At 49.8% G+C, this 13,923-nt stretch overlaps 1 protein-coding gene across 1 annotated transcript in view; it reads right to left on the reverse strand.

The window, feature by feature from the left end:
• ccdc186 (coiled-coil domain-containing protein 186) overlaps positions 1-13,923 on the reverse strand; it is a gene marked incomplete at its 5' end in the record, with an annotated part of 39,698 nt that extends 25,775 nt beyond the window's left edge. The window contains 4 exons of the mRNA XM_080541906.1: positions 7,526-7,654; positions 10,574-10,700; positions 12,887-13,701; positions 13,849-13,923. Of these exons, the coding sequence (XP_080398032.1) occupies positions 7,526-7,654; positions 10,574-10,700; positions 12,887-13,701; positions 13,849-13,923 (1,146 nt within the window). The remainder of the gene's footprint in view (positions 1-7,525; positions 7,655-10,573; positions 10,701-12,886; positions 13,702-13,848) is intronic.

Genomic DNA, 13,923 nt, shown 5'->3' on the forward strand with positions numbered 1-13,923 from the left:
GGGGAGGGGAGAGGAGAGGAGAGGAGGGGAGGGGAGGGGAGGGGAGGGGAGAGGAGAGGAGAGGAGGGGAGGGGAGAGGAGAGGAGAGGAGAGGAGAGGAGAGGAGGGATGGGGAGGGGAGGGGAGGGGAGAGGAGGGGAGGGATGGGGAGGGGAGGGGAGGGGAGAGGAGAGGAGAGGAGAGGAGGGGAGGGATGGGGAGGGGAGGGGAGGGGAGGGGAGAGGAGGGGAGGGGAGGGGAGGGGAGGGGAGAGGAGAGGAGAGGAGGGATGGGGAGGGGAGGGGAGGGGAGAGGAGGGGAGGGATGGGGAGGGGAGGGGAGGGGAGAGGAGAGGAGAGGAGGGGAGGGATGGGGAGGGGAGGGGGAGGGGAGAGGAGGGGAGGGATGGGGAGGGGAGGGGAGAGGAGAGGAGGGGAGGGGGAGGGGAGGGGAGGGGAGGGGAGGGGAGGGGAGAGGAGAGGAGAGGAGGGGAGGGGAGGGGAGGGGAGGGGAGGGGAGAGGAGAGGAGAGGAGGGGAGGGGAGGGGAGAGGTGTTAGTATACCTCGGGGTAGCACGTATACAGATATCAATGTAGTGCGCACGTATACACGTGTTCAGGGACAACCAGCGGTCACTCACAGATGCCGTGGTGGTCACATGAGCACACACTTTAGTTGCAGCCAGGTATTAAAAAACACATTCAATCCCTGATAAATACAACATGAAAGACAACATACTAGACAGGACACCTACATATACGTACATACTATACAGAGACAACAATACAGTACAGTACAGTGCACGATCACTTCATGTGAAGACAAAGAAGGAGCAAATGGCAGAGTGCAGAAAGTGTGTAGTTTCCCATCTAATCTAGTCCCCCGCCCCCTCCCCTTCAGCAGGCTAACTAAGACAGAGTCATCTGCAAACGTTATAATGTGTCTATTCCACAATAGACCACAATAGAACACCCACTCACCCACCCACTCAATCTGTACCGCAAAAGCCTGGTCCCCGCTGCCATTGTTGCCTTAAATAATAGACTGCGCTGAGTGTGTGTACTTGTGTATCTGTCATGTGTAGTACTGTCTGTTGTTGTCTGTGTTATACGGTGTTGTATACTGTACAGTGGTGTGAAAATGAATTTTCCCCCTGGGGTCTACAATAAATCTAATCTAATCTAATCTAATCTAATCTTCTCCAACTTGCTCGGACACCTATCTGTGTGAAGAACATAAAGCAGGGGAGAGAGAGAGTACCCATCTACCCATCCTCGGGGGTGAACCAGTGGAGGAGTGGAGGAGCTGTGTATGAGAGGACCCCATTAAACACTCACACATCTGTCAGGAAGTCTAAAAATCCAATGATATTAATATCCAGATTACAATCAGAGAGGAGTTTTCTCTGTGAGCGATGTGGAGCTTGAATGAGATGACACCATTAAACACTCACACACTGTGACCCCATCTGTCAGGAAGTCTAAAGATCCAATGATATTAATATCCAGATTACAATCAGAGAGGAGTTACTCTGTGAGCGATGTGGCTGCACCACGGTGTTAAAAGCAGACGAGAAAAAAAAGAAAAATCGATGAGCAGAAGTCTCTGGCAGGAGTGAGGGGTGAATCAGGCGGCTCATCCTCTGTGCCGGGGCGGTGCCAGCTCATTAATGAACAGGATCTGAAGGAGATTTAAAACACAACCTTGCACCTGCCGCTGAGCACCCTGCTTTTAGCACCTCCTCAGAAAGAAACCTCCAGAACTAAAGATGTACGACGTGGTACAGGTCTAAAATCATTGAAGGGGTTTTGGGTAGTGGTGGCTAGGCTAGGCTATTTTTTGTTTCATTTAACCTTTATTTTGTTACAAGTGTACAGACAGACAGTCAGACAAGACAGACAGGCAGATGCAAAATGAAGCCTGACTGTATAAGACTCAAACATCCACACTCTTGAGTATCACGTACGGGCATATTCATACAGGCACATTTACATTTAAATGTTTTGGCATTTCATCGCCAGATAATGGCAGATAACAAATCATTATAACATATATAACATTATAATCTGATCATAACAAATGTTTTGGCATTTAAGTAGTCTAAAATGGGTAGTGGTGGTCTAGTGGATAGTGAGTTGGACTTGTGATCGGAAGGTTGTGAGTTCAAATCCCGCCTGAAACCACACCACTACTAGTGTGCCCTTGAGTGAGGCACTTAGCCCTCAGTTACTCCAGGGGGAATGTCCCTGTAATTCGTAATTGTAAGTCGCTTTGGATTAAAAGCGTCTGCTAAATGGCCAAATTTAAATTTAAATTAAATCATCGAAGGGGTTTTTGGGGGTTTTAAACACAGGGACAGGGAGGATAGTGTTTTCTAGATTACCGGTATCTTTTGTAGCTCGAGAGATTCCATACAAAGAATAGTAAGTAGTGAAAAGACCACCGCTCATCCGTGGTTAGACTTTACTGAGGCGCTGGAACTGAAGAGGATCAGTAGAGTGGTGCATGACTTACTAGTCGGACTGCACTTATATAGCGCCTTTTTCAAAGCGCGTATATAACGGCCTCTCATTCACCCATTCACACACACATTCACACACCAATGGTGGCAAGCTACCATGCAAGGCGCCGGCCCGCTCACTGGGAGCAATTTGGGGTTCAGTGTCTTGCCCGAGGACACCTCGACATTTGCCAGCCGGGGCTCGAACCGTCGATCTGCCAACCTTGCGATCATTAGACGGCAGCTCTACCTCCCAAGCTTAGTTCTGCTCCTCCAGCTCATCTGTCTGCTCTGTAAAATCTTTGTTTCTCAAACCTCAAGTACGTAGAACTCATTCCAACTGTCGGCTACTTGTGCATCAGAGTTAAAACCATCAAAGACTAAACCGTCTTTATTCCCCTCTCTCATAACATCCGGTCAGTTCTTTACATTCCGTTCTGGGAAGCTCTTGGAAGGTTATTGCTTCGAAAAAACTCTCTATCTCTTGTCTTTGTAATTCATTTGAGCTTTCTTAATTTCAAGCCCTTACCTCCTCTTTTCTTATTTCCGTTTCCTTGGTTACATAACCTCTATTAAAAGCAGCTTTCCTTTCTGACTTATCAGACTATTCTTCCATTTCTTCTGAAACCCCAGGGAGGGGGTGGTTTACTATCTGAAACCCCAGGGAGGGGGTGGTTTACTATCTGGGACGACTTTCACTCACTTCCTTTAGGTAGGGATCACGAGAGTCTTTACAGAACAGTAATGTAGCTACACACACCACACACCACGTCGGTAAGTTCATTCATGTCGTCCGTGAAGAGTCCAAGAATCGCTTTGACCGCTCCGTGCACTCGAAGCAGCTCCTTGAAGGGCATGGGAACTGGCCTCCTTCCAGAACCTTCCACCCTCCTCCGCTCCGCCACCTGCTCACGGTGTAACACAGCCGGTAGGAGGTGGACTACATTATGATCTGATATACTCCGGGCAGGGGGCTCCACCGACAGATTAATAAATCTTCACTTAATAGGACCGTAGCGCATGTCTGAGGTGTTACTATGACGCGTAGGTAGGGCATGAGACATACTGATAAAAAATCGGACAACGTCGTGCCCCTTTTTAATATGCCGTGGTTACAAAACCTCCCGATATAAAGTTAAAGGGAGGTGTTATTATGGCGCGTAGGGCATGAGACATACTCAGTACTCACAAATCAGGGGGGATGGTGGATTTTATCATACGGGGACAGTTTTAGCATCCCCACAGCGTCAGTGACTTCAGTGTCAGTGACTTGGTCATTGCATGTGTCATTGCATGTGTGCGTGCCCCCTCGCCCACAGTATTTTACTCGATATGCGCTAAACTAAATGTTGAAATAGCAGTAATACCACGTTCATTGATAAAATGACATAAGGGATGGAAAGGGGGGATGGCAGTTTTAGAAGGGGGATGATTTTGACCGTTTTTATTTCAGGGGGCGATGCCATCCCCCCTCATCCCCCCTCAACTCGAGTGCTGGACATACTGATAAAAATCTGACAATGTGCCCCGTTTTAATATGCCGTGGTTAAAAATCTCCCGATATAAAGTTAAAGGGCGGAATCCGGTGATCCAATCATGGAGCTCCGCATCTAGGGTAGATATGCCAAACAGCAGATTATCCCTAGTAATCTGGGGGCTTGTCCATTCCATTGTAGCTGTTCCCATGTGTACTGAATTCAGATTGTTTGGGAATGGTGAAGGCCATTCAGGATAAAAAAAGATCATCGGTGGTGACTACCGAGCAACACAACAATAATATCAACAACAGCAACATCTAAGACGAAGTTTGTCTTCATTGGACGCCGGCTTCATTTATTGTGAACAACTTCACTTAACATCCAACTATGATCCTATCCATAAAGAGTACCTGAAAGCATCCTGACTTTGGAGGACTGTGAGTTAGTCTTGAGTCATTGGTTCCACTCTGAAACGTTAGAGAGTAACAGCCCCGGTTTGCTTCCTCTGAAGAGAAATGCAACACTGCGTTTTTAGAGGCCATGGGCCGTTAAGTCGGTCATTTCGTTCAGCAGAGTTTCTGTTACAGTCGAGGCGGAGGGCGGGTCTCTGGCAATGTGTGTGTGTATGTGTGTGTATATGTGTGTGTATATATGTGTGTGTGTGTGTGTGTGTGTGTGTGTGTGTGTGTGTGTGTGTGTGTGATGTGTGTGTGTGTATATATGTGTGTGTGTGTGTGTGTGTGTGTGTGTGTGTGTGTGTGTGTGTGATGTGTGTGTGTATATATGTGTGTGTGTGTGTGTGTATATGTGTGTGTGTGTGTGTGTGTGTGTGTGTGTGTATGTGTGTGTGCGTGTGTGTGTGTATATGTGTATATGTGTGTGTGTGGGGGTAACTGAATATGATATGAAGATGTCCCATTTTCCTCGCCAATCAGGGTTTCACTGCCAATGTTTCGACTGGATAATAATTCTTGACAAACAAAATGCCCCATACTATCAGAAGCAGCTTCTGGGAGTGTCTGGTGACCCTGCGAGTAGACTAAACATCAACCCGCCAGGGAAAAACCCTGTTCCTTCGACATCAAGCTAATGAAAACATTGGGCTCTGAGTCTATGAGGTGTAACCTGTCAAGATGTAGAGCCACATAGCCATACATCATCTCCCTGTGTGATTGATTGGTTAGCTTTTTATAATGTGAGCCAGGAAGACCCTAAACCATTGGTCAACCCCTCTTTCGTCCTGGTCAGAGAGACATTCAGTGAATGGTCAGAATATTTTCGCAGCCACACAGGAAGCCTGCCAGCTGGCCAACTGACAGCAGGACACTCTCGCATGGATATGTTCGTTTCTCATGAGAACGATATGCCCTTAGGCTATCTCTCTCTCTCTCTCTCTCTCTCTCTCTCTCTCTCTCTCTCTCTCTCTCTCTCTCTCTCTCTCTCTCTCTCTCTCTCTCTCTCTCTCTCTCTCTCTCTCTCTCTCTCTCTCTCTCTCTCTCTCTCTCTCTCTCTCTCTCTCTCTCTCTCTCTCTCTCTCTCTCTCTCTCAATCTCTCTCTCAATCTCTCAATCTGTCAGACAGCGTTGACACAGCGTTAGGATGCTAGACAGCTCCCTCTGTTTGAACAAACCCACAGGTTACCAGGAGGACCACAGGGACCAGTAGGAGAGCAAGTACGAGCAATAAGTATGTGTTGCCAACCCAAGAATTGCATATTCTCCCGGTACACCATCTCTCTAGGGAGGGACACACACACGCAGCATATCCGCCTAGCGTTATCCACCTTCCGAATCTGGGTGTGCATTATCGTCAACACACTCTCTCCCCCCCGCCAAAAAAAAGACACAAAATGAGTCGCTAACCTTGAGAAGCTTATTCTGATTCACGGAGAGTGTCATTTCCAACGTCATTCTGAGCCCCACTGGTGTCTATCTGAAGAAGATTTATTCTACCCAGAAGATGTAGAAGTATTTCTCCTTTCTCAAGACGGCTCCTGACTCAGCAATAAGCAAACTGGCGAAAAATATCCGCCTGGTGGCAAGGTGGAGGTACTACCGTCGTGCTTAAAAAAGCACATATCCAATCTTTTCAGGTGTATCTAGGGCTCAGGTGTATCTAGGGCTAGGGGTCGGGTGAGGTAGAGCCGGTTTATGTGGTCGGGCTCTTCTTGACATGGGGTGATATTATTTACGACTAGGTCACTTAACAAAAACCTGAAAGTCAATATCTTGTTCAGATATTTACGAGTAGGTCACTTAACAACAAAAAAAACTGAAAGACAATATCCTATTGTTCAGTCAAACAGTCAAACGGAAACCGGTTACACTCCCAAACCTGAGGGGTCGCAGACTCGCAGGCCTGAGGGGGTCTCAAACCAAACCAGGTGTTCGAGGAAAAAACTAAAAGAACCAGACTCCAAAAATAGGCTTCTATCCTCCCCCACCCACCCCACTAAAACTAAAGAACCAGAGTCAAAAAATAGGCTTCCAGGTAGGGCTGCAACTAACGATTATTTTGGTAGTCGACTAATCTGTCGATTATTTTCCCGATTAGTCGCGATTAGTCGTGTGGCCGCGGCAGTGGCCGCGGGCTCCAGTGCATGTTGTACCTCACCTTCTCAAGTCTGCACACCTGTGAATGTCACCCTGTTGCCCAGTCTCTCTGGCTTAACATACGTTCCCATTGCAAATTCAAATAATGACTCATGAAATATTTGAATTCGGACCTTCCAAAACATTTAATACATACAATAATTAATCTCTGTTTCAATGAAACAAAATAAATAATAAACGGATTTATGCTTCTGCATCACACCGCCGCAGAGGCGACGCAGAGCGACGCACGACGCGTACCTTCCCCAGAATCTCAAAAAGGGGCTAGTGCTACGCAGAACAACGCAGACCGCACTGCACGTGATTGGTCCGCTTGGTAGCACGTGACTCTGACATGTTTCTGACTGCCTCGTCGGCCTGAATGCGCAAGCGATGATAGAAATGTTGTTTACGTTTTCTGTAATTACTTGTTAATAAAGATTTGAACCGTCGCATTATCTTAGTTTAATATAATTTCATGTTTCATGTTAATGTTACCTTTTTTTATAACAAGCTTAAAAAAAATTAAAAATAAATATATATAATATTTGCTTCTAAATTTTTATACGATTAGTCGACACTAAAATTCCACGTCGACGAGTTTTTATGATCGACGTCGTCGATTATGTCGACTAATCGTTGCAGCCCTACTTCCAGGCATGTGAAAGATTTACTCGGTCATGGGGGATACACTTTGATTGGGCTTATAGATTTCTTAATTCCTGCACTAGCTTTTAACAAGTTGTAGCTTTATCCTTCACCAGCCAGTGTTCTCCTGCAACAGCGTTTTGGCCATGACTTTAACGCCTCATTTGAAAATGTATGTGCACTATGGTCTCTGAGGAAGTGGCTCAGGATGGTCTTTCTCAAACCGGGGTCTCAAACCAAACCAGGTGTTTGAGGAAAAACTAAAAGAACCAGAGTCAAAAAATAGGCTTCTATCCATTCTATCCCCCCCCCCCCCCCTCCCCGCTCACCTGCTCCAGTCTGTAGGCCGTCTCTCTCTGCATCTGCTGCAGGGCTCCCTTGGCCGCGTGGTCCTGGTGCACCAGCCTGTCCCGGGACTCCTTCACCTCCGACAGCAGCTCCTCCACCCTGGACTCAAACTGTGGGGGGGGGGGGGGGGGGGGGAGAACACAGAACAAGGAAGTAAGTAAGTAAGTAAAATAATAATAATAATAATAATAATAATACATTAGACTTATATAGCGCTTTTCTAGACACTCAAAGACGCTTTACAAACTGAAAAGATCGAGTAGTAATAATAAAAAAGTAGTAATAATAAAAAATAAATTAAAAAAGTATAGGGGCCTAATTAAGGTAGTGCTGGGGACACATGGGAAGGGGAGGGGGAGAGGGTTAACTGGTGAAGGCAAGCTTTACATTATATAAGAACATAATAAAACAGCAAAAGTCATAGCAGGTTAAAAAAATAGGCAAACAAGTGAAAATAAGAACAAGTAACAAACAAACAAGTGTACAACAATATCAACAAGACACAGAAAGAAAGACAGGCTTTTGGGGTTAGCCAACAACCAAGAAGAACAGGTTTGACTGGTGCGTGCCTGATACGTATACGACGACGCAGACTTTCCATGATGCCGGAGTTCTATTATGCAATAATAATATCCTTGAGGAAACACTGTCTTAAGTCTCTGGGAGAGATTAGACTGTGGGCCAGAGAGCTGCTGGGTGAACCAATAACTCCCCTTTCACACGGCCGTGCCAACCTGTACCGCAGCACTGTGCTGGCTCCAGATATGTGCTGCTGGCTTTGTCTATTTCTAGCAGCTAGCAGCAGCGACCGACCGTGGCTGGTGAACCAGGTCAGGGCCGTGGTGGAGGAGCTCAGAGGTGGTAGTGAGAAACAGGGTGGTGTGTTTTATGTTTCCTCCACCCTGGACTCCCCAGACTGGGAACAGAACTATTAAGACAGGTTAGACAGGGTCGTGTGTGCGCGTTTCCCCCGCCTCTTCTCCTACTACTGTACCAGAGCATCATCCAGCATGAAGCCATTGTTGCCTTAAATAACAGACCGCGCTGAGTGTGTGTAGGCTACTTGTGTATCTGTCATGTGTAGTACTGTCTGTTGTTGACAATAAATCTAATCTAATCTAATCTAATCTAAAATGACAGGCTTCATGAAGACAGGGAAGAGAAGACAGGTAGACATGTTGAGGACCATGTCGAGACACGTGATCCAGTGTGATACATACTGCCACGGATGGCATCTCCAAATGACAGAGCCGAACTGTGAGACATTAAACAAAGCTGGCTTCATTTGACAACGTTTGACTGGGTATTATCTACAAATGGCAGGTTTTTTGGGGGGGGTGTGTGTGTCTCAACGTCAGTGAATGATTCATAAAATGTGTCAGTGATGTACGGTAACCGCCCGTGGAAGGAGGAGGAGGAGGAGGAGGGGGGGGGGGAGGTGGGCCAGAAACCAAAACAAACGCACTACCTCTACCCCACACTAAAAACAACCGCATCACTGGCTCTGTTGACCGAATTCACCACGGTAACAGCGGTGCTAAGAGACGCACAAACGCGGATAATTGTCTCTAGCGATGGGGGCGGTTGATAAGCAGCAGTCCATAATAAAAAACGACTCGAGCGCACACGTGCGCGGGCTGCGCGCGAACAGCGAACACACACGTCTATCGCCGCCGCTCTGACGAACGCCTGTCGCTTTTGACGCATTTGCGACCGTTTCCTTTGTAGCAGCTGTGTACCTGTAACGCCTGATTATACCCCTGGTTGTCAGGGCTTTGTTTGGCCAGCACGGTTATTATTACCCCCTTTGACAGGAGCACCGCTTCTTGATCGAATTAGGTTGCAATCTCTCCGTGACCAGGACCCGCTCGAAAAACACAACACCGTTTCGCCGCTTAACGTTTAACGACACTAATCATAAACCACTCAAGCGGTGGGAAATAGGTACAGTACATGTTCTTCAGAGCGCTACGACGACGCTTGGTTGAGCTGACCTATTTTTTTTTACGTCGTTTAATGGGGGACGAGGAAAGCCATTTCACGATGACACCGTTTTGTGGTTGTAAATAAATGTTCCCTACAAATCAGTACGCTTCCTTAGGTTTCCAGAACAGGGAAGAACTGGGTAGAGATGAAGAGTTAAAGGGAATGACTAGGTAGAGATGAAGAGTTAAAGGGAATAACTAGGTAGAGATGAAGAGGTTAAACTTTAACCGTTAAAGGGACATTTAAAACAAGCAGCCAATCCGCTCTGACACCTGACTTCAAAATCAAGCATAATGAAAAACCGTTGGTTCAAGGGCTGCGATAACAAGTTGATTCATATTGATGAGGGCCTATCTACCAATATATGGGATATTGACTGATATTGCGGCATTATTAGGCTACATATTGTGCCTGTGCAAAAAAAAAAAACATTCCATTTGGGGGCAGTGGTAGCCTAGAGGTTAGAGAGGCCGGCTAGCAATCGGAAGGTGGCTGGTTCGATCCTGCCTCAGGAGGGAGCGGCATGTGCCCTTGAGCAAGGCACTTAACCTCTAAATTGCTCCAGGGGCGCCGACTATGGCTGACCCTGTGCCTAGAGCAAAAAAATACTGATATATTGACTGACAAGTTGATTGCGTGGCAATTAAAACACATTCTTCACATTCTCATATCGTTACACATCGGTCACTCAAATGCTCAAAAACAGGGTGATTAAACCTGACACTGAAAAACAGGAGAATACTGCTGACTGCATTTCCAGAGAGTCCTTCACTAGCTCTGGATAGAGAGAGAGTGCTTTAGTTTAGGGCTGGGCGTTATCGCCTGAATATCACATCACAGTATTTTCCACATTCTACATTGGGGCGGAATTTTGGGTTTCTTAATCGTTAAAGTTGGCTGAATCTGTGTCACGAGTGCATAGCGCATGTCATAGCGCATACTGCATAGCTCATTTAATTTAATTTGTATAGTGTTCAACTCTACTCAGGTGTTCAACTCTACTCAGGTGTTCAGCTCTACCCAGATGTTCAGGTGCAGCGTACCTTCTTGATGGTGGCCAGGTGTTGTCTCTCTGTGTCCGTCCTCCTCTTCAGCTCCTCCCTCATAGTGTCCTTCTCCGAGCAGATACCCAGGATCAGCTCCTGGTGCTTCCTGTTCTCCTCCAGGAGCCTGGGGGGGGAGGAGGAGGAGGAGGAGGAGGGGGAGGAGCAGGAGGAGGAGGAGGAGCAGGAGGAGGAGGGGGAGGAGGAGGAGGAGGAGGAGCAGGAGGAGGAGGAGGAAGAGCAGGAGGGAGGAGGAGGAGGAGCAGGAGGGGGAGGAGGAGGAGCGGGAGGAGGAGGAGGGGGAGGAGGAGCAGGAGGAGCAGGAGGAGGAGGAGGGGGAGGAGGGGGAGGGGGAGGAGGAGGAGGAGGAGCAGGAGGAGGAGGAGGAGGGGGTAGGAGGAGGAGGAGCAGGAGGAGGAGGAGGAGGAGATGGAGGAGGAGGAGGAGGAGGAGCAGGAGGAGGGGGAGGAGGAGGAGGAGCAGGAGGGAGGAGGAGGAGGAGGAGGAGGAGGAGGAGCAGGAGGGAGGAGAGGGAGGAGGAGGAGGAGGAGGAGGAGGAGGGGGAGGAGCAGGAGGAGGAGGAGGAGGAGGAGGGGGAGGAGGAGGAGGAGGAGGAGGAGGAGGGGGAGGAGCAGGAGGAGGGGGAGGAGGAGGAGGGGGAGGAGGGAGGAGGAGCAGGAGGAGCAGGAGGAGCAGGAGGAGGAGGAGGAAGAGGAGGAGGGGGAGGAGGAGGAGGAGGAGGGGGGAGGAGGAGGAGGAGGGGGAGGAGGAGGAGGGGGAGGAGGAGGAGGAGCAGGAGGAGGAGGAGGAGCAGGAGGGAGGAGGAGGAGCAGGAGGGGGAGGAGGAGGAGGGGGAGGAGGAGGAGGAGGGGGAGGAGGAGTAGGAGGAGCAGGAGGAGGAGGAGGGGGAGGAGGGGGAGGGGGAGGAGGAGGAGGAGGAGCAGGAGGAGGAAGAGGAGGAGGAGGGGGGAGGAGGAGGAGGAGCAGGAGGAGGAGGAGGAGGAGGAGATGGAGGAGGAGGAGGAGGAGCAGGAGGAGGGGGAGGAGGAGGAGGAGCAGGGGGAGGAGCAGGAGGAGGAGGAGAAGGAGAAGAAGAAGAAGAAGGTTTTATTTGCCATGTAATCAACTGTTGGAATGTGGTATTTTTTGCTCTAGGCACAGGGTCAGCCATAGTCAGCGCCCCTGGAGCAATTAGGGGTTAAGTGCCTTGCTCAAGGGCACAACGGCAGTGGTAGGCATCTTAGATATGATGCCAGCAACCCTCCAGTCACCAGCTCACATGCAGGGCGGGGATCGAACCAGCAACCTTCTGATTGCTAGCCGGCCTCTCTAACCTCTAGGCTACCGCTGCCCATGCCACCCCATGCTCTGCCCAGGGGTGGCTGTGGCGCAGGAGGTAGAGCCGCCGTCTAATGATCGCAAAGGTTGGCAGATCGGCGGTTCGAGCCCCGGCTGGCCACATGTCGAAGTGTCCTTGGGGCAAGACATTGAACCCCAAATTGCTCCCAGCCTTACACACATGGTAGCTTGCCGCCATTGGTGTGTGAATGTGTGTGTGAACGGGTGAATGAGAGGCCGTTGTAAAGCGCTTTGGATAAGTACAGCAGTACATTCACCATGCTTTCTGTACAAAGCTTCATAGCCCAGAGGGCCCCTTTTCGGTGTACATCTCGTCAACGGTGTCAGAAGTATTGACATGGCAACGCTGGCGTGTTGACTCTCGTCTGCTACCTGGCTGTTACCTGTTAGGCTGCTACGCGTCGCCCCTGGGCAGAGGTTTCACCTCACGTTTCCCTACTGGAAAAGACACTCCTCCTTTCATCCACTTTACATAACATGTAAAAGTCAATATTTAACTAGCGTCGTTGAATGCAGAAACTGGTACCGTGGCTATTGCCTGGTCCACATATTATGTATATATTATTACTATGTGTATATATTATGTATATATTATTACCATGTGTATATATTATGTATAAATTATTATGCATATTATTTGTATACCGGTATGTATATATTATTATGTATATTATGTGTATATGATGTATATATTATTATGCATATTATGTATATAGCCACGGTACCAGTTTCTGCATTCAACAACATCAGCAAGCCTAGATCGACTTCCTGGACCACTGTATGCAACAACAACAAAAAAGCGATGATATTTTGGGACCGTATCGATTGTGGACAGACTGTGAAAAGATTCTCAGGGATGAAATCCTCCTGTACCTAGCGAAACGCAACCACGCTAACTCCCTAACGTCGATAAGTGCTATCACACAATCGTCATAGCGACACTCCATAGCCTACCTCTTGACCGCCTTCTCCTGCTGCAGGTACTTGTACTGGGCGCACTTCTCGAACACCGCCACGGAGCCTTCCCTGTCCGCTGGCATCCCGTTGACCGCTGGGGGGGTGGTGGGGGAGCCCCCGGAACCCCCCTTCTGCCCCCCCCCGCCCCCCGCCCTCCCCTCGGGGGGCAGCTGGCAGGCCAGAAGCTCCGCCTCCAACTCGTCCAGCAGAGACTCCCGAGACGCCGAGCGTTGGATCTGTCGCATCAGCTTGCGGCTGCAGTCCGTGTCGTAGGGGCTGGAGTCAACAGGGGAGGGGGCTCCGGTGGGGGGGCTGGAGGGGGGAGTGGCCGGGCCGTTGGGGACGACCGGGGGGTGGTCTCGCCTCGTCGGGTTAGTCGTCTTCGAGGGGGAGGATTCCACGGAGGAGGGGGGCGAGGTTTCGATCGCCCCGTCGACGATAGCGGGGGGCGGAGGAGGTTCGGCACAGGAACGATCCGGCAGAACAGGGGACGAGGGTTCTAGGACCGCCGGATCCAGGGTAGTAGCGGGGGGGGGAGGTTCTGTCGCTTTCGCTTCCCCGGAAACGGAAACCGAGGGCGGGCTTTCTATCGTCCCCTCTAAAACGGAGGACGAAGAGCTTGCCACCGCCACCTCGTCTGAGTCTGTGGGCGTAGGTGGGTCGAGGGGACCGCCGGGCGGAGTTCTGGCATCTTCCATGGAGGACGTTCCGCTGTCGCAGCTGTTGTCCACGTCCGCGTCCGCCCCCCCCTCCTCTCCGCTGTCTCCCTGCCTCTGGGTTCCGGTCTGGACGGGTTCGGTCTGGATGTCCAGCTGTGTGTCCGTGTGCGTCCTTGGTTCTGTCTGTCTGTGCTCATCTCCCTCCAGGCGGTCCAGATGCGTGTCTTCTCCCCCCCTTTCAACACAAGTCTCCTCCCCCCCCTTTGTCCCGTCCGTCTGATCGCTGTCCGTCATGTTGACCTGAGGCGGGGGCGGGGGTTTGACCTCTGACCCGACGGGGAGGTCGGTGGCTGAGGCAGGGTCAGGTTGCTCCAT

This window comes from Nansenia antarctica, assembly GCF_963989245.1.
Source record: "Nansenia antarctica genome assembly, chromosome: 11".
Classification (NCBI taxonomy): Eukaryota; Metazoa; Chordata; class Actinopteri; order Argentiniformes; family Microstomatidae; genus Nansenia; species Nansenia antarctica.